Source organism: Lissotriton vulgaris, chromosome 3_1, assembly GCF_964263255.1.
Source record: "Lissotriton vulgaris chromosome 3_1, aLisVul1.2, whole genome shotgun sequence".
Classification (NCBI taxonomy): Eukaryota; Metazoa; Chordata; class Amphibia; order Caudata; family Salamandridae; genus Lissotriton; species Lissotriton vulgaris.
In genome coordinates, this window is record NC_141689.1 from 819,043,048 (window position 1) to 819,063,801 (window position 20,754).

A 20,754-nucleotide genomic window follows, 5' to 3' on the forward strand; every position below is an offset into this window, starting at 1 on the left:
ACGTTCAGTATTGGAAAGATTATGAGGGCCCTGGGGTGCCGGGGGGCCGATATTTAACAATTTATTATTATTTTTTTTGCCAGAAACCTTCGCGGGAGTGTCCTCAACAACTTCCCAAAGTTTCATGGAAATCGGATGAATGGTGTAGTAAAGCATAAAGGACAAACAGACATACTTTTGTTTTTATATATATAGATTTCTTAGGGACATCCTGCATTCCCTCCATGGTGTCCAGTAAAATGTCTTAACTCTCTCTTCAAGAGTCGTTAATATCAGGATCTCTGGTTCTTCTTGATCACTTTCTAGTAGGAGATTGATCTGAATCATGAGCCACAACAAACACTCAAACATTCAGCTGCCATCACATATTCTTGGGCTTAATATGAGAAGGACTTAGCACCCCTCACAGCTCAAGTCACTGCTTGGGCTGTTCAGTCAGCTGCAGTCTTTGTAGCAGCTGCAAGCCTACTGCTCTCGTTTGTGCAGTGCACTTGTTGTTGATGCCATCTTGGGTACGCCGTTTTTGGGTGGGAGCAGAGTCACTCCTGGCGCCTTGATCTTGGACACTGCAGCATCTGGAAAGTTGATCAGAGAAGGGGTGGCTACTTTACCGACTACATTTCTAGCTTTGTCTCATGGCCTGTGAGGTCATAATCTGGGATAGTAAAGCTGGGACTGTGGTCTACTTGTGCACCACTGTGGCTGCTGAGGCTTTGTCACTTAAAAAGTGCTGGCTGTCTTCCAAACTACTGCAAAATGAACCATGGCTTTGCACTTGTGGCACTTTCTGGATCAAGGGGGATTCTCAGCAACATGCATGGGTGATCTAGGTCTTTAATTTGAGCTGTGAGGGAATGATCTTTGTGAGGGGCTTGAGATTTGTGGATGCAAAGATTTAGGTCTGGACCTTTTGAAAGGCTAACTGTGTTTGTGCTGGTGACATTTTGAATATTTAATGGGATTCTTTTGGAGCTTGTTTTGGTGTTTTTAGAATTTTTTTTTTAAGTGTGTGTGTTTTGTTTTTCTGCCCAGAACAGAGACCAATGTGGTGTGTTTCAGATAGCTGAAGATGCTGGGGTAATTCCTGTTTACACAATTGCTTTTCCAGAAGTAATGGTTTCAAGCTCATAGGTGGCTTAAGTATTTATTGCTAAGATTTTTGATAGCTTGAAACGTCTTATTTCACTGCTCCTGGGAGAATATGGTTGCAAAAACAAATTAAAAGCGGGCTCCTGACTTTATCTTTAGGAAAAGATGTCTTGAACCCATGATCACAATTAAAAGACACAAATTATCCGGTTAAAAGGCAAAAAGGGAATCTAGGAAGCAGTGTTTCTTAAAATGGATACATCTTACTTTGGTAATAAGATTCTGTCGGACATTTCGATTGTATCATACACAAATTAAAATGAAAGGCCTGCCTGTTCGGCATATCTTAGTCAACATTGTGCAACGTCTGAAATAGAACTAAATCATAACTGACGTTCGCTGTATTCTGACATGGTGACACTTTTTGTACATGTGATTTCAGTTTGCAAAACCAATTACACGCCCTATGTTTGACCCGCATAACCGGAAACATGCGAGTACCCTAACTTACTGTCCAGGAGGCTTAATTCAGCTGATAACATGTAGTATGTTTATTTTTTGTTAATCATTCTAGGCTCCTGCTTACCATCTAATTTTGGAAGGAATTCTAATTCTTTGGATCATCAGGCTAATTTTTTCCAAGACTTACAAGCTTCAGGAGCGCTCTGACCTTACGGACAGGGTAAGTTGCAAGGATGAACTTGTTAATTTATTTTCTTGTTTTTCCTTATTTGTGTTCTGGCGCACGTGCCCATTAAGTTCCCTTGTGATGGATAGGTTTCTTGTTGAAAGATGTAAAAACATATATTGAGTAAAAGCATGCACGTGTCCACGCACACCATTTTAAGAGCGAACACTGATAAGTAAATAGCTTTCACTTATGTATTAAGCACGCACACATGGACCATGCAGGAAGATCAGCAGGCCTATATATGTATATCCATTTCAAAATGTCCAACAAACCATCATTGAGGCAGTAAATAACACAGAGTGATATTCACGCTAGGGGAGCCCCAGCTGGTGTGTGTTCCTTAAGGAATTTCTTTATGATGTTCATTTCAGGGACAAAGGGATACATGTAGAATATTATTGTAGTTGCGTTTATATAGCTTTTACAACCCTCACGAGGCATTAAAGCACTTTATGCCAAGCAGCATGCTTCTGCAGAAACCACCAAGGTTAATGGTTAATGTTGTGGTTATTGGGGTACGTCTTGTGCTCTCGAGGAAACCATTGCAGGCAGTTGCTTTAGTTTCTTTGTGATAGATTAAATTAATAGGGGTTAGGCATGATCATTAATGGGGTATATATGAGTTTTTACAAATAATTGGTGGGATTAATAGATTGGCAGGAGGATATTAGGGTGTATTAGGTTGTCGCTGCATGGTTTCAATGAAGGAGAGGTTGTGATTTATGAAAATAAGTGTGGGCATTTTGGAGAAATATGAAAATGGAGATTAGGGAAAGCATTCATGTGACTTAGTGTAGGCTGTACTCCGAAAGAGACAGCATGCAGAGGATGGAGAGTAAAGAGCGAGTACTGCAAAAGAAAATTAGTGACGACGCACAGCTCTTTTTAAGTTGAGGTCAGTTTATCAGGCATGGTTTTAGGAATAAATTGGGAAGAGACTTTTAGCGATGACATGCAATTTGAGGATGCACAAGTGTAGAAACCAAAGTTATTTGACCATGTGAGATGGTCTTATATTAGGTACTAGAAACAGGCTAATGGTCTGTCTACTGCTAGTCTACCTCAATACCACTGCTTCCAGAACTACTTGTGCTCGGTCCTTCCTGAGCTGACCCTACAGTTGAATTAATTTCCTAGGCATATAAATTCAAGCCTGTTGCAGGCTTTTATTGGACGAACAAGAAGAACAGGCAAGTAAAACACAATTAATATAATTTTTTTCAAACTGGTTTCCGGCTCAAGTGCAGTGGACAACAATGTTTCACTATCATTTATAGAATTTCACCCCAGCCATCTTTACAGAGAGTTCCTACATGTTATGTGGACTACGGTGTAGCATTCTTTAGTGTTGACCCTGGTGTGCTGTGACTGAATGGGCACTCACGATGCATTTCTCAGATCCACTGGCTGGATTTACTCCAGAGCCCGCGTTATGTTATGTTAATTTAACATGCTATAGCGCATGAATCGCATCCGAAGGTGTATCTCGGCACTTCGCTTAGCACAGGAGCATCAGTGAGCTTTGATTTAACCTGCCCTGCAGCCTACTAATGATCTGTTTATAAGATGGCAATTATTCATTTCAGGGAGCTATTCTTCACTACTGGGGTGCTGAGCGGAGGATCTATGCCTTCGTATATACAGTTTTGCTGTAGTGAGGGCTATAGACCACCATAATCTCATATGGAAAAAATAATCCAGCCCTATCATGTAGTGGCAGTCTCATGGCGGCATTGTTGGCAAGTCAGCGGAGTCTGTCAGTACATCCCGCAGGGTTTCACAAAGCTGGGTCGGGACTCGCTAATAAACTTTTAAGAACATAATAAACAATCTTTCCTTGCAGAATCAAATAATACAAATAAATAGCTTGAGAATTATTTGCATGTGCTTCCTGGTAAGACCCACTCATGAAATCTGAGGCAGTGGGCTTAAGCGCATTATTAACTTAAGTAAATGTAGAAAAAATGAGTATCTACTGCATATTTTATGCTGTTGTTTAAACCTTCTAATCGAAAGGTGAAAGCTTTTAAGACATCTCATTATATGTGATAATTAAACGTTCAAAGAAGACTAAGGGGCAGATGTACAATCCTTTTTTGTGGCTACAAATGGGATATTGGCCCGTTTGCGACTGCTAAACAAAAAAGGTTTCAGGCATGTACAAATGCTATTTTGCTAGTCACTGACTAACAAAATAACATTTGCGACACTCGCTATTCTGAAGAGGCGTCCCTTCCTTATAGCGAGTCACCATGCCATGTACTGTTTTGCAGCCGCATTTGGGGTCGCAAAGCACTCGCAGTTTACCACCTACTTCATTTCAAGTAGGTGGTAAGCCACTCTCAAACAGGGAAGGGGTCTCCAGGGGACTCCCTTACCCTTTGTGAGTGTGTGCGTAAATATTTGTTAAGAGCAGGCAGTGATCCCAGGGACCACTGCCTGCCCTGAAAAAATAAAACTGCCAATTTTTCTTTTTCTTTTTTAAATGCGTCCCGTTTTCCTTTAAGGAAAACGGGCTGCATCTTTATAACAAGCGTTGGAAATGCAAAAGGTCTCTCATTTTTTGGAGTTGGAGCTATTGGCATTGTAAATGGCATTGTTTTTTACTTCTGTAATAGGTCTTGTATTTGCTGGAGCTATTGGCATTGTAAATGGCAATGTTTTTTACTTATGTGTTATGGAGTGTATGTATGTGGTATGTTGTGGAAATATGTGGCTTGGAATGGAATAGTTAGTTGTGTAATTGTCTCGTTGAATTATGTGGCGTGGAGTGGATTTGTGTATTGAAATTGTGGCATGGTGTGCTGTGGAATTATGTGGATGGTAATTATGTGGTTTTGAGTGTACTATAGTCATGTGGAATGGTATTTTGTGTTGTGGAGTTTAATGATGTGGTGTGCTGTTGAGGGCTGCCTTCCATGGCACAAAAAGCCTAGAAATAAGACTTATAAAATTACATAATACATTATGTAAATGGGCAAACATTAATGCACTTGGTAAGGATATGCCCTCCCCACCTTAAAAAAACAAGGAACTCCGTTATGTTTTTTTGTAGAAATTTGTACAGGATGCCCATTACTTAGCGAGTCACGGGGTACAGCTGCAAGTGTCATATAACAATTAGATGGACTAGGTTAATGTTAAAGGTAACCATGCATTTTATGTTTTTTACTTCCCTTCTCCCCGTCTAGCTTTTTTCACAAGGGATACATTTTTTTAGGGCTCTGCCAGAGCACTTCAACCATGACCAGTAACGCACACTATTCCCATGCTGGAAATTTCACACAGCTCTGCCAATGCACCTCATAATTCTGAGAACAGGCACCTCAAGCATCCTCAGCTATTCAGGACATGAACATCACATATCTCTGCCAGTGAGGTATGGGCGTGGTCTTCAGCATTCCTGCGATTCCAATCCTGGGGCAAGACCTCAACTCAATCCTGAATAGCCGAGGGTGTTTGAGGTGCCTGTTTAGATTGTGACAAGTGGTCTGAACTTGCCATTTCTTCCCACGGGAAAGAAGGCACCCAAAAGGCGGTATAGAATTTCGTCTGGCACTCTAAACATGCTTAAACTAGGACTCCTGTAATATTATGCTAGGGGAGAGTCATTTGGGTGTCAGGGTGCAGGCGCTTGGGAGATATCTAGTGAATTTGTGAGCAAGCATTGGCATAGCCAATAGGTCTCGCCTTTGGGACCTTATAAGTGTTTAGCTATGCAACAGTTGATGTTGTTGCACCAAGGATATTGTGCTGGATAAGTAAACACTTATAAAGTTCCATCGGCGAAACCTGTTGGCTATGCCAATGCTTGTTTATTTAAATTTTTGTTCTACAGATTGAACAGCCCGTTTTCTTTGTAGTGGTAAAATTCCCAGGGTTGAAAACTAGATATTATAAACTCTTTCTATTGGTGGCACATATAGTGTTTTTCAAAAATGTGCCCTACATCTGGCCCATTCTTGTAGAAGAAATATTATTTGCAAAGTCACAAAGGGAATGACTTTGGCGGGTTGATGGTATTTAATTCAATGGCCGTCAGGGTACCCTGTTTCTTCTTCTTGTATTGTATTGTATTGTATGAAGGTTTTGTACCGGGCATACTGTCACCCTACGGGTATCCTGGCGCTTAGATTTTACAGTATCAGACTCAGATGAAGATGAATCAAGGGCACAGAGAAGCACTAACAAGTCGGCGGGAAAAGCCAAGTTTTCAGGCTACGCCTGAAACTAATAAGGGACTGACTCTGTCTGATGCTCAGGGGAAGTTCATTCCACCGGCGTGCCGCAACCACCCGGAAGGCCCTGCCCCCCAGCCTAGCCCGCTTGACTCTTGGGACTTCCAGCAGACCTGCACCAGCCGATCAAAGTTGTCTCTGTGGCCGGTACCAGGAGAAACACCCCTTCAGCGGAGCTGGGCCTTGGTCATGCGTTGCTTTAAATACCATGCACAGAGATTTAAATAGTACCCTCTCCTTGATCGGCAGCCAGTGCAGATCCCATAGGGCTTGGTGTGATAAGGCGCGGCGATTTCTTTTTAGTGCCAGTTTAGCCGCTGCCTATTGCACTCTCTGCAGCCTGTCAATGACAAACTGAGGCGCCCCCAGATATAACGAGTTGCAATAGTCCAGCCTACTCTGGACTATGTTCCTCACCACCAACGACCGTTGGTCGTCTGGCAGGATCGGGAGGAGCCGGCGCAGCATCCGTAAGAGACCGAAACACACGCCAGCTATCCTGTTGGCCTGTGACTCCATTTGTAGATGTTTATCAAGCAAGACCCCTAGATTTCTTAAAGTGTCAGACGGGGGCACTGGCTCCTCTTCCGGGGTAAGTGTAAATTCCCTCGGTAGGTGCTTGGTTAATCCTGCTGGGGCACAGTACAGCACCTCTGTCTTTTCTCATTGAACTGTAAGGAGTTCTTCCTGAGCCACCTGGCTGTATGGCGCATACATTCCTGGAATGTGTCCATTGTGACTGCGTGCTTCCCTTCCAGGGAAAACGCCAGCTGCGTGTCGTCTGCGTAGTTGACTACCTCCACCCCAAATCATTTAATGAGGGAGAGGAGCGGCTGTAGGTCTACGTTAAATAAAATGGGGCTGATGGCCGACCCCTGAGGGACCCCATGATCTATTGCCGTTTTGTTAGCAGAGGAGGGTGCCAATGTGACCACCTGCTGTCGTCCTGAGAGGTAGGACCGCATCCATTGTAGTGCACATCCCTGCACTCCCATGCTCTCGAGCCTTCCTAACAGAATAGAGTGGTCAACCGTATCGAATGCGGCTGACATATCGAGAAGCACTAACACCGTGACATTCCCGCTGTCTGCCCGCATTCTCAGTTTGTCCAGCATCAGAGTCAGCGCGGACTCCGTCCCATGGGCTGGGCGGAAGCCAAACTGATCTCTGTCCAGCCTCTGGTTTTCCTCCAGTAAGCCGGAAAGTGACCTGCCCACTGCCCGCTCCAGTATTTTAACCGGGTAGGGGAGCAGGGAAATAGGTCTGTAGCTCTCCGACTTGGCAGGGTCCAGAGATGTTTTTTTAGCAGGGGTGCCACCACTGCCTGCTTCCAGCCATCCGGAACCACTCCCTCCTCGAGGGATTGATTACAGATGCGTTGCAGCCATGGTAGAGTTAAAAGGCCAAATGTTTTCCAAACTTTTACCGGCATAGGATCGTCCGGAGAAACCGAGGATACACTATCTGCCATGCTGTTAAATTTACAATCATTTAGGCTAGGAAATCTATCCAAGGTGGCTGACTGGGGAGGAATTGGTTCCGCCTTATATTTCCGCGGGAGCAGGGTCACCGGGATCTTGGCCTTGAAACCTGTCAACAATCTTTGCCACTTTGTCTGTAAAGTGGCAGGCTATATTGTTGCACAGGGTCTGTCCAGTGGTCTTATTACCAAGACAGGTCGGAGCGGAAAGCTCCCTAACTATTTTAAACCGAGCTTTCGTGCTGTTAGGGGCTTGTAAGATGGAATTGGCGTAGTACTCAGCTATACACTCCAGGATCAGCTTCTTATATTTCCCCTGTACCGCATTTAATTCCTGTTTTTTCCCCCGCTAGGTAGTTAAGACGCCACTTTCGTTCAGCCTTCTTACATACCCGTCTCAGCATTCTCAGCTCATCCGTATACAAGGGAAAGGATGGCTTCTTCCTACTTTTTATCCTTTTAATCGGGATCATCCTATCCAAAGCTCCCGTGACAAATTCACAGTAGGCTTTGTAGTTCCCTTCTACCGTAGCCTGGGGATCAAACCTGTCCGCATTGGGGAGGGTCAGATGGACATCCATCCTATCCAGTTTTGCTCACTCCCTGCCTGTTCGGCCTACCGCTGAGTGACTGATGGGGCCAGCTATCCCCCCTACCAAGATTTTAAAACGGATTAGGTAGTGGTCTGTCCTGCTATGCGGAGTGATTTCTAGTACTTCGAGCTCCTGCGGGTTGGCAAATTTGGAGGTCAAGCATGTGACCACCCTGATGGGTCATGGAGTTTACCAGTTGTGCCAGATTTAGATTGTTACAAGTATCCAGTAAGTCTCTCAAATGGGGCCTCAACATTGTCCCACAGGTTGAAGTCTCCCAGTATCACCATTCTGGAATGGCTTAGAGCAAGGCTCACCACTACATCTTGGAAGGCTGTAAAGGATGTGGCACTCCCTGGCGGTCTATAGCAGACCAAGCCTGTGAGCAAGTTACCCCCCCCCCCCGTCCCTGAAACGTGAGGCCCATCATTTCCATCCCCACAACCTCCTCTACCTGCAGGGCGGTGCAATTCAGTTCCTCCTGAAAGATAACACTGACCCCCCTCCTCTGCCCTTTCCTCTTGGAATGTGACGGATATTATACCCAGGTGGACAGGCCAGCCCTAATTCTACCCCATTATCAGCGCTAGTCCATGTTTCGGTTAGGAACGGGGCGTCCAACCCTAAATCTTCTATCAGGGAGGCCACTTCCGTGTGATGTTTTACAAGCAAGCGTGTATTTAGTAGCCTCCATGTCAGTTCTATATTCCTGATATGCCCTTGGGGATGCTGCGGAACTATCGTTGGACCTCCCCTCTTACCTACTTCCAGGAGTTCTTCTCTGGAATGTATTCTGCCTGCCTCTACCGTTTGATGGGCAGCCTGACTGGCCCTAGGCCCGGCCGAGGCGCGGACGGCCGCAGACGGCCGCAGACGGGCTCTCCTCTGGCGAGCCTCCGGCGCGCACGCTGCGCGTTTGCATCTCCTGCCTTAAGTAACTCGGGGCTGAGGGCCAGGCACTAGAGCGCTCACCAAAATAGCGCCCGACAAGTGTCCCGTCCTCCCCCAATATGGCAGCCCACAAGTGCTAAGGTGCAGGGCCTCCCGCTCTAGCAGCAAGGGAGATGTGCAGGGATCGTTTTTGAAGTGCAAGTGAGTGGCGTTAACTAGCAGCACCTATGATACAGTACAAAACAAGCTATTTTATGATACACTTTTTGAAAAATAGTAAAACACAGTTACGAGCAGCCTTGCTTTAAAAGTGCTTTTAAAAACTAAACAGCAGCGGTAGAGCGAATCCGACCCAGATGAGCCCCCAAAACAGGTCAGGATCACTCCCTCTGCCTCTCGGACCTAGAGTCATGCAAACGTAGCCCGTGAGTCAGTAAAATCGTATAGACCCGGGCGCTTCTCTCCGGGTTAATGCAGTTTATCTATCAAGATGTTGATAGCAAAGATAATGGTCTCTCTGCATAATATATTGTTATCTCCGCCTCTATCCAGAGTTAGAAATGTGTATAAATACAAAGTTGATTGAAGAATGAAAGTTGATAAAAGTTGAAAGTTGATTAAAAAAAAAAAAAAGGAAATCCTAGTTCTAAACATTTTTGGTGGGTTTTTGTGGTGATGTTGGGGAAAGTGGGTGAGATACATGATGTACACCACTGTTAAAACCTTCCAGTGCAGAGAAAAAAACATTTCACCAACAATAAGTTTCTCGAACGTGCGTTTCCGTGATGATGTCACCTTGTGTTTTAAGGTGTATTGTGACATCATCATTGGATGGCCCATATAAGGCGTTGTGGAAAGCGCTGCTTAACTTCTTGTATCTAGAACTTTATCGAACCCTTCATGGTTACTGGTAGTGTGGGTTGTTAGATCGCTGCATGCTTTCTCGTCAGTAGGCGGGGAGTCTGCGCACAAACAAATGGTTGACTTCTATTTCTATCCAGAAGTCTCTTGCTACCAAGCAGTAATCTGTATTTTCACAGATCCACGTTTGATCTGGTACAAGGAACACAGAGCTCCGACAAGAACACCCAACATACAATGTAAGGATTTTAAGACCAGTTTGCCCATGTGCACATCCAAGAAACATGCGTGTAACCCTTTTCTTGTTGTACTGAATGTGGCCCCTGCCCAAGAGTGCCCCCGCCCTTGCTGTATGGAAGTGAGAACAAACAATATTTTCTAAAAGGATCATGTATGCCATGTATAATGTAACTATTTAAAAGCGCTCCAAAGAGGAAGCGGTAGGAGGGATACATTTGGGCCACACCAGTCCATAAATGCAGTGTATTTGTGGATAGTCGGGTGCCAGGAGGAGGTAGTGACATAGGACGAGTAAGAGGTTGTGAGAGAGGGAGAGCAGGAGGTGAGCCTGCGAGTGGTCCGCGGGCGCGCTTGGGAGAGCAGTCTACACTTTTTAAGCACTACACTCGAGCTTGTGGCACGCCGCTGCTAGCTCCTGCAAGGTGGATGCCGCCACAAGCACGAGTGCAGTGCTTGAAAAGTGAAGACCAATGGCTAAAGGCCCTCCTAGAGTAGCACATGCACGCTGCCTAGGCAAGACCTAAAAAGCATAGGGAAAGAGGTAAACGTAAGAGAAAGAAAGAGGTAGAGGGGGAGACAGAGCGCTCAATGTAAGGTAATATAATATGTGTAGGAAATAAATGGCAAGTTTAGACCACTTGTCACAATCGGTCATCCTCTTCTCATGTGCTGTGCACCGTAAGGCTGCTGCCTGCAATGGACTTAGTGCATCATCAACACTGCCCCTCTGTGCCCCAGTGGCACACAGCTGACAAATGGGCACACACAGTCACTGCACCCCAATTCCAACATGTAGAGCTACCTCCATACAGATCACGGAATTAAAAACAACTCTATTATTGCCCCTCAAATCTCAACTACATCATTCCTGTCATAATCTTTCTGTACTTTCAACCGAAAATGCAGAAAATCCGGACCTGGAATCTATATATTTTAGTACTTGGATCCACACACACTGCGTTTTCTCTAGACGAGCAATCCTTTTTTTTAGGACTCTGCCAGTGCAACTCAACCATGACCAGTAACACACACCATTCCCGTGCTGGGAATGTCACACCGCTCTGCCAATGCACCTCATAATTCTGAGAACAGGCCCCTCAAACATACTCAGCCATTCAGGACAAGGACATCGTATAACTCTGCCAGTGAGGTACGACCTGGTCTTCAACAGTTTTACAATTCGAACCATTGGGCAATACGTCACACGACTCTGCTAAAGCTTCTCAGCACAGGAACTCCTAAGTGCAAGGCACGCCTCTGGACAGGTGCGAGTTTAAGAACGGAAGTCTGTTGTGAATGATTTAATCTGGTCGTACAGATGTGGTGTTGAGTATGCTACTTTTGTTGGTGTATTGTTTAAATCGCTTTTCGGTTGGTACTGAATGTTATATCTCCGGTCTAACACACACACACAAGGCTTACAACCAAACATAAAATACACAAAATATTAACCGTGCCCATACTACTGACAACCCTACTCGAAAGAAACTGAAAACAGACACCAGTCATTTACAGAATGCTTGAGACCAGGGGGCTGCAAAGCCTTACTAATAGCAATATAGCGCCATAGAAAACAATGTTAACATAACATAGGCAATGCAGAAAAGGTTAGACAAATTCTGCCGTGTTGGGGCAGTTGTTACTTAAAATGACGACGAAAGTGGCGCTCCTACAGCTGTGTGTGGGGGTGGGGAGGAGGCGTGAGGAGGAGGGGACTACAGAACCAATGTACCCCAGAGAACGCTTATTCTGAATGATTGCCCCAGCCCCCATTCTCCCAGCCCCTCCTACTCCGCCCTTGTAATCGGTTCACACTCCCCATATGAGCATCATTTAGTAGACTCTGCTGCATAATTTGTTCCTCTCTTGCCACATAATCCTAGTGGACCTGCTTATAACAGAACCAAGCTGGCTGCTGTTAAAAAGCCTCAACACAGATCAGTGTAAACAGTCATAAACTTGAAGTTCTGAGCCAGGCTACACTTGAAGAATGTCAGGTAGGGTGACTCCAGCTCACCCAAGTGAACTCTTCCTGTAAATCTTGCCTGAAAACCTATGAATTTGATCTCCTTCTGATGAACACTATGCAAGTCGTCTTACAGCAACATGTTACACTGTACAAAACACCTAAATAAAGAAATGAGGGTAGAGTAACTTTTCAACTTGAGGCCACTGGTGACCAGTGTATTGCTTTCCCATCTGGTTTAAAATAAATGATCACGTATCTTGCCAGTCACCTCCAAAGTCAAAATGTGTATTGAAATAGACAGCAAACTTTGGGTATCTATATTTTCTCGAGAAAGCTATAGTCGGGTCAACTGGTATTATGCAGCAAGAGATGGCCAATTAAGTGACAGGGTTCAGTAAATTATACAGCAAGAAAAGGCCAATAACATTGCATAATGCGGCACATTTTATAATAGTATCACTTCATTATTTCATCATTTTTAAACTGTAACACGGTCTGGGGATTGGGTCCAGTGGCAATGCAGGGGACGCATTGCTGTGATTACCTGGAGTGTGCAGGGCAGAGCGTGCTGGGATAATTTCTCCTGCCTACTTCTCGCGGAACCCGCTTCGCGGGTCCCGGATCGCCTGCTGTTGCCCCAGGACTTCTGCCTGTAGCTGAGAGGTGGGTCGTAGGAGCTGCAGGGCTGCGAGCGAAGCGCGGGGCTGGGACTACCTCTCCCAGAAGCGCCCGCCGCCCAGATCAACAGCACCTGGGCTGCTCTCCCTGCTAGCCCCTCCCCATCAGCTTGAAAAACTCGAGCCTTCACTTTTCCTGTGGGACGCTTTGCTGTGATTACCTGGAGTGTGCGGGGCAGAGCGTGCTGGGATCATTTCTCCTGCCTACTTCTTGCGGAACCCGCTTTCCGGGTCCCGCATCGCTGGGATCGCCTGCTGTTGCCCCAGGACTTCTGCCTGTAGCTGAGAGGTGGGTCGTAGGAGCTGCAGGGCTGCAAGCGGAGCGCGGGGCTGGGACTACCTTTCCCAGAAGCGCCCGCCGCCCAGATCAACAGCACCTGGGCTGCTCTCCCTGCTGGCCCCTCCCCTTTACCACAGACTTACAAATTGACTAGATCAGTGACGCTGCGCGGGAGCGCGCGGGAGCAGCCCGGGACAAGGGGGGGACCGTCTGTGGCCGTCAGGGGCCGTAGGAGGCCGGGCTAGGCCACCCCTCTTGGCTTTTGGACAAATACCTGGTGAACACTACTATTAGGTGGTAAAGTGGCTTAGTTGCCCATATAATCATAGTTGATGTTGGGTGTCCGTTGTGACTTTAATTCCTGTACTCTGGTTGTATAGCTTGTTTACTTGTCACCCTGCCTCTACGTTCGGGTAGAGATCGTTCTGTAGCACTTCAGACTTCAAAGGGGTTGGTATCAGGTCCATTAGATGCTTTCATAACTAAAGCTACGGGTATTTTAGAAAAAGAAATAGCTTTCGTTGAGAAAAGGTTGTCCTTAGATTTAATAAATGGGAAGCGTTCTTCTTTGGGGCACATTGTTACAGTACCAAGCCCATCACCTTACTTACCACCTCCCCCTAATTTGGTTCTTGTTCCAGTTGAGATACATAATGACACTGAAGGTTCCCCTCTACTGCATTGTATTTCTGATAATAACATTGGTGATGCAGATTCATCTGTGAGTGGAGTAGAAGATAGCGTACTATCTGCTACACCTTCACTACTGGACTCCTCCTCTGAAGAGGAGACTCTGGAGATGAATCACCCCGGTAAGAGGAAGCGTAACAAAGGCAGGCAGAAAGGTGGAGTTTCAAAGGCATTAAAAACCGCTAGTCCATCGTTGCGTGTGTCTGAAACTCTCCTTTCAAGATATGACCCATTACTTACTATACCATCGGGTGGCTCTGTTACTTCCGCTTCTAATCCCACAGGGGTCCCTCTTACTAGCATAGTAAATACGAATGGAAATAATGTTGATCTGCTAGCACAAATGGAAATCCTAATTAAGACACTTTTGCTCCCGGTACTAGAGAGAACTAGACTTATGAATAAAAAAATTGACAGCTTAGAGACCCTCATTACAGATAATTCCTGTCTACTTAAACAGCTGGCTAGCCATCAGGCTAAGCATTTGGTCTCTTCTAGTGGTTCTGGTCATTCTAACCCCAAATCTTCAGGCCATACTGATACAGCTACCAAGGCTATCCCACCTGGGGATCCATCAAAGGTTAGGGACACCAGACCGGTCCCTAAGGCTAGGACTTCGAAGCCACCTAGTGCATTAAATAAACCTTCTACCCCGGTTACCCAAACTGCTTTACCTAAGAAGGCAAGTTTTAAATCTCATGGTTTACCACTGCTATCTACCTCCAAGACTGTGAGCTCTGCACAGGCCTCTACTTCAGGGGTAGGCAGCTCCAAACCGACTTCACATCAAAATGCTAGTACTTGTGTGGCAGCTGGGTGTACACAACCTCCTAAGAGAGTTACTAGAAGAGGGCCTCTCCCTGCAGATCTACCATTCGATGCCACACCTTATACTATCGTTCTGACAGGTGTTGCACCCTTAAGGGACAGACCATCGGAATCACATGGAGACTTAATGAACAAAGTAGCCTTTTGGCTTAAAAAAAATCGTCCCCTTCCACCTTCCTCTTCCACAAAGATTCTGACAGTCCGCAGAGTTGATTGGGTGGGTTATTGTCCAAAGGACTTGGAAGGCGATTGCATTTTAATACATTTTCTGGATCCATGGGTGGTCGACTACATCCGCAGAGAGGCAAGATTCTGAAGAACAGGGGATGTACAATCCTTAAGCTTGTCTTACTTTTATACTAAAAGGTATGGTCCGCCCCCTCCCAGAAATTTTCCATCTCATAGACCGGTGGGGAGAAACGTGGTAGAGAGGTTTCCCAACTCGCCCTTCTATCCGCGTCTCTCGAACAGGTTTGATCCACTGTCTGGGCTGGAATGTGTGGATTGACTGGGGTATGTTCATGGTCCAGATAGCTCTAGTAGGGATTCCATAGGTTGTAGCCAACTCTCCATCTCCCCAGGAAATAATGCCACTGATGAGGGTAATAGCAAGGACCATGTAGAATCATACCTTAAATCACCTCCTCTGAGATCTAGTCCCCTTTGGAGGGCGAATGCTGCATTAGAAGAGGATAAGTGTACCTTAGATGCAGCCCCATCTTGTAACCAGGTGGGGACAGCTAAAATAGTTTCCTGGAATATAGCAGGACTAAGGGGTCGTATGGATAGTGAAGACTGGGCTGATTTCATTGACTCCTTTGATATTGTCATTCTACAGGAAAGCTGGGCAGTTACCCCGATGCATAGGGCGGGGTACCTAAACTTTTTCAAGCCTGCTATATAGGGCCCAAAGGGCAGACCCTCAGGAGGGTTAGTGGTATGGATAAGACAGTCTATGGGGTTTAGTCTATTGGAGATTTCGGTAGATAATCCGGATCTCCTGTGTATTAAGTGTAGCAGAAGCAACAATAAGGACTTAGTACTCATAAATATATATGCTAGAGGACGCCCTTGAGGTCGTAAACAGTCAGTTATGGACGATCTGGACTCACTGCTGATGAGAATAGGCAGTGACAGTTTTGTTCTGATCGCTGGTGACTTGAACTGTTCATTTGAGCCTCTGAACAGTGTGGAGGAGGATCTGGGGGCTGATGAAGATGCGGCATGGGACATCCCGCCCTTATTAATAACAAGGGGCGTCAAGGGCACTGAGGCAGCACTTCTTTGGCTGGGCTTATGTCTGGAGTGGGGGCTGCGTGCTGCTAATGGACGCACGCCCTCCGACAAATCAGGCCAACCGACTTTTAACAACGGGGTCAGTAAGAGTCGTATTGACTACTTTCTTGTTAAAATCGAGCTCTGGTCCCAGGTTATTGACATGGAGGTTGTGGAACGCCCAGAGAGTGACCATAACCCCCTTTCGCTGAGTCTCCAGCTTCTAGGCGTTGGAGATGGGCCTTCTATTACCACCTGCTCAACGTCAGAGGTCATACTGTGTAATGACAGGAAAAGAGTAAAATGGTCTAGGGTAGTTGCAGACCCTTCCATAATAAAAGATATAGAGGAAGAAGTGGCAAAGACATTGGTTGCAATGGAAGTTGTATCATCCTCCCAGGGGACTATCTCCCAGATTAGTGATCTTCACGACCAGTGCTTTGCGGAACTAAAAACCCTGTTAACAACCCCATTAATTCCAAGGAAGGATAAAGTCCGGACCAAATGGTATAATAAAAGTTGTAGGGTAGCACACAGCAGACTGATCTTAGCGATTAAATCTAGAGACATTGCAGATATTGGAACGGCCCGGCTCATCTATAAAAAAACCCTATGGGCCGCGAAGGAGTGGGAGGACCGACATTGGTCAGAGCTCCTCTCGGCATGTCTAACATCAAACCAAATTAAGTTTTGGGAAATCGTTAAGTGGGGTGCGAACCAGGATTCCAAAACCCCCGTGAATCATGTTTCAGTGGAAGACTGGGTGGCTTTCTATTCATTGCAGTTCAGAGCTCCGGATGTGGATCAGGATTCTCATCAAGAGTTGGAGTAGTCTTGCCTTCTAACCCTGATTGCTCGCTTGTTTTTAATACCTCTGACACGAAGTATGCTTTGGGTGCAGTCCACTCGGGTAGAGCGCCTGGGATGGACGCAATACCATCTGATATTTTTAAAATGAATTTTGACATTACCAACACTCCTTACCAACACTCCTCGGCGTCCCTATAACAATTCCATGCGGTACTCACGCGGGTACCTCATGACGCTGAAAGCCAGTTCCTGTTTGTGCAATGCCACATGGGAAGTGGCAAACAGTGCATCCCGGGTCTGCCAGGTGTGTAATTTTCGCTTTCAGCCTACGCTTAACTATTTGCCTCTTCGTCCCGCTGACTCTTCACTGGTTCAAGCTGGTTTGATTAATGCTAGGTCATTGGTCAAACATGCAGCAGATATTTTTGAGCTGCTGAGTGAAAATTAGCTGGATTTACTTTTTATAACGGAAACCTGGCTCAATGAAACTTGTGCCCCCTCTGTTGAACTGGCCATTCCACGCGGTTTTAAATTTTTTAGATCTGATCGCCCTCTAGGTAGAGGTGGTGGGATTGCGGTTGTCTTTAGAGAACAGTGGACCTTTTCTTACGACTCCCAACAACAACTGCCTGAAGCCGAGATGCTCCACTTTTCCCTAATATTCAACGCTCACTCCTCCATAGGTGGCACGCTGGTTTACCGCCCTCCAGGCCACGTTGGTAATTTTGTGCAGGTCTTAGAAGAGTTAATAGTCCCTCGGATTTTACGTCACTCCCGGTATCTCCTTCTAGGGGACTTCAATATTCATGTTGATAGTTCGGACCTGCCAGAGGCGGTTCGCCTTGCAGAAGCTCTTTCTATGGCCCAGCTAAGACAATGGGTGGCTGCTCCAACCCATCTAGGAGGGCATATTTTGGATCTGGTATGCTCAAATTTTGACATCATTATGGCCCATCGTGAGCCAGTAATCTGGTCGGACCATAAGCTTATCAGATTCTCTTGGCCTCTACTGACTTCTGCTGTGATTCATCCCCAAACCGCCCATACACAGAAGATTAACCTAAATACCCTTTCTGATGGCCTTGCTGCTTCTCGCCCTTTGCTTCCTCCTGATATTGAGGCTGCAGCCAGCGCATTTAATTCATGGATGGAATGCGCGACTGCTGCATCAATCGATAGCAGCCGGGTCTGCAGACTCCGTTTATACCCCTTCCAAACCCTGGTTTTCTCATGCCCTCCGCGACCTCAAATCAGGCTGTAAAAAGCTAGAGAGGTTGTGGAGACAAGCCTATCTTCCCGAGGCGAAAAAGGATCTGCGGGCTGCGCAAAAAAAGTATTATGCAGCCATCAGATCTGCCAAACGTAGCTACTATGCAGGACGTATTAATAAAGCGAACAACAATAGTAAGGAAATCTTTACGATTGTAAAAAGTTTTGTATCTCCCTGTGCGTCACAACCTTTGTTACCTGCATCGAAGGAATGGTGTGAAGAACTATCTGAGTTTTTTTTTATTGAAAAAATTGTTAAAATCCAGGAGGATCTGCAAAATGTTTGTAATGGCCCCACATCGTCTCTAACTACTCTGCTTCCTTCAATGCCTCCACGCACTGAGCAACTGGCTAAATTCACCCCCCAACTAAATTCTGACATTATTTCTATTGTCGCTGCTTTAAAATCAGGATCTCCTTCTGACCCTTGCCCGGCTAGAGTATTTGCGGGTTTAGCGGAAACAGTGGGAAATGAGGTCACCCAGCTCATCAACCTTTCGCTTCTTACGGCTACTGTCCCCGCTTGCTGGAAGCAAGCAAAATTGCTCCCATTGCTAAAAAAAAATGGACTAGATCCGGCCACGCCGTCTAATTTCCGGCCTATATCTCTGCTCCCAGCTCTTGCAAAAATCTGCGAAAAGACTGTCTTCAAGCAGCTGGATAAATTTGTTGAATCAACAGAGGCCCTACATCCAGCTCAGTCTGGTTTCCGGGCCGCCTATAGTACCGAGACAGCCTTAGTCGAAATCTCGGAGGCTATTCGGGAGTGTCTTGACGAAGGTGGCAGAGCGGCTCTGATCTTACTAGACCTCTCTGCTGCCTTCGATACGGTGCCTCACTCCCTTTTACTCGCCAGACTAGCCGATATTGGTGTTATTGGCCCTGCATTTGACTGGCTGACTTCATTTTTAAATAACCGCACACAACAAATTTGGCTGCCTCCATTTGCCTCCACCCCTAAACTACTTTCTACAGGTGTTCCCCAGGGGTCCATTTTAAGCCCTTTACTAGTATTTAGGGGTATTTACCTTACCCCTTTGATTTACCTTGCTGAACAGTTGGGGGCTAAAATTATGGCGTACGCCGACGACACACAGCTTTTGTTTACCTGGTCTAGAGATAATTTAGATACGTCGGCGGCCCAACTTTGTTTGTCCTCTGTTTTTCAATGGTTAGCACATGCCCAGCTAAAATGCAATGAAAGTAAATCCGAGATCCTGCTGTACGGCTCCTTTCCTGAGGATTTTAGTGAGCGTCTTTGGCCTGCTGACCTACCCCCACCAAAAGCCACATCTGGCCCAGTGAAAAACTTAGGAGTTTGGTTCGGTAAGAACCTTAAGTTTGAGGACCACATAAAGAAACTCACGGGGGTCTGTTTTGCTACCCTAAAAACTTTACGTAGGTTCTTTCCTTTCCTACCGAAAGAAGCTAAAGAGACTGTCATTCGTGCCTTAGTTCTCTCTAGGCTGGATTACTCGAATGGACTGTTCTGTGGATTGCCGGCATACCTGATTCACCGCCTTCAGGTCATTCAGAACGCCGCTGCCAGACTCCTGTTTAATGTTCCTAGGCGTTCCAGTGCTTGTCCCCTGCTATGTGCTCTCCACTGGCTTCCAGTTGCCCACAGGATTTTGTTTAAAATTCTAGTGCTGGCCTACCGAGCTATTCATCAAACTGGCCCTGTCTACTTGAGGAAAAGGTTCTGTTTGTATGTCCCTTATCGCCCTCTGCGATCGGCCAACCTGTGCCAAATGTCCGTTCCCAAATTTAAATATTGCAGACTTGGCGGCCAATCAATCTCAGTAAGAGCAGCAAAATCCTGGAACGCTCTTCCCCTCCACTTAAAAACTGCATCGACTCTCAGTGCTTTTAAGAAAGGACAAAAAACTCACCTTTTTAATATTATAGTCTAAATTTTTCTCTTTTCTATTTCTGTTTCTAGATATTTGTCCTCTCCCATACTGCTCTGCCTTCAACGCGCCAGGATACTATTTTTTTAGTAATAGAGCGCGCTATAAAAGCCTTTAATAATAATAATTTGGGTTCCCTACATAACCATGCTTGTGAATGCAATCGCTGCAGGGGCAAGGATCCCGGACTCCTGGAAAGGGGCGGAGATTCTACCAGTATTTAAAAAAGGAGACCGCTCAGTTCCGGGGAAATATCGCCCTATAAGCTTGATAGATTCTGATAGATAGAAAAATAGTTGCCAGGATGGTACTTGTGAGAATCCAGGGGTGGATGGAGCAAGAAAATATTCTGGCCCCTATGCAAGCTGGATTTAGAGTAGGCACCAGCACCCTAGATCAGGTCTTTAGACTTAACATGTTGTTTTGGAAGGTTGTCAAGCTGGGTGGTGGTGCCATTTATGCCGCTTTTGTGGACCTTAAATCGGCTTTCGATTTAGTACCAAGAGAGAAAATGTGGATATCCCTTAGACTCATGGGTCTGCCACCTGAACTTCTTGACTTGGTGGTTAGACTCCATGAAGAAAACTTTGCTAAAGTGAGATGGGGTAAACAAGGTCAGGTGACTGATAGTTTCCCAGTTACACACGGTGTGCGACAGGGATGCGTGTTGGCACCCACCTTATTCGTGTTGTTTATTAATCAGGTTGTAAAATTCTTTTCTGATACCGCGACCGATGCACCATCTTTGGGCGGGCTTAAATACCCGATGTTGATTTTTGCAGATGATACCCTGCTCCTCTCAAAAACTCGTAGGGGGTTGCAAATAGCCCTCAACAGGTTTGCTGAGTTTTGCACAGTTAATGATCTGCAGATCAACACAGATAAAACCACATTTATGGTTTTTAGCAATAAAAGCCCTATCAAAACCTCTATTACTTTGAATGGTACCCTGATTGAACAAGT

The 20,754-nt window shown here is 45.8% G+C and overlaps 1 protein-coding gene across 1 annotated transcript in view; it reads left to right on the forward strand.

The window, feature by feature from the left end:
- SPTLC1 (serine palmitoyltransferase long chain base subunit 1) overlaps window positions 1-20,754 on the forward strand; it is a 346,713-nt gene that overhangs the window by 15,161 nt on the left and 310,798 nt on the right. Inside the window, exon 2 of the mRNA XM_086961127.1 lies at window positions 1,664-1,771. Coding sequence (XP_086817253.1) covers window positions 1,664-1,771 — 108 coding nt within the window. The remainder of the gene's footprint in view (window positions 1-1,663; window positions 1,772-20,754) is intronic.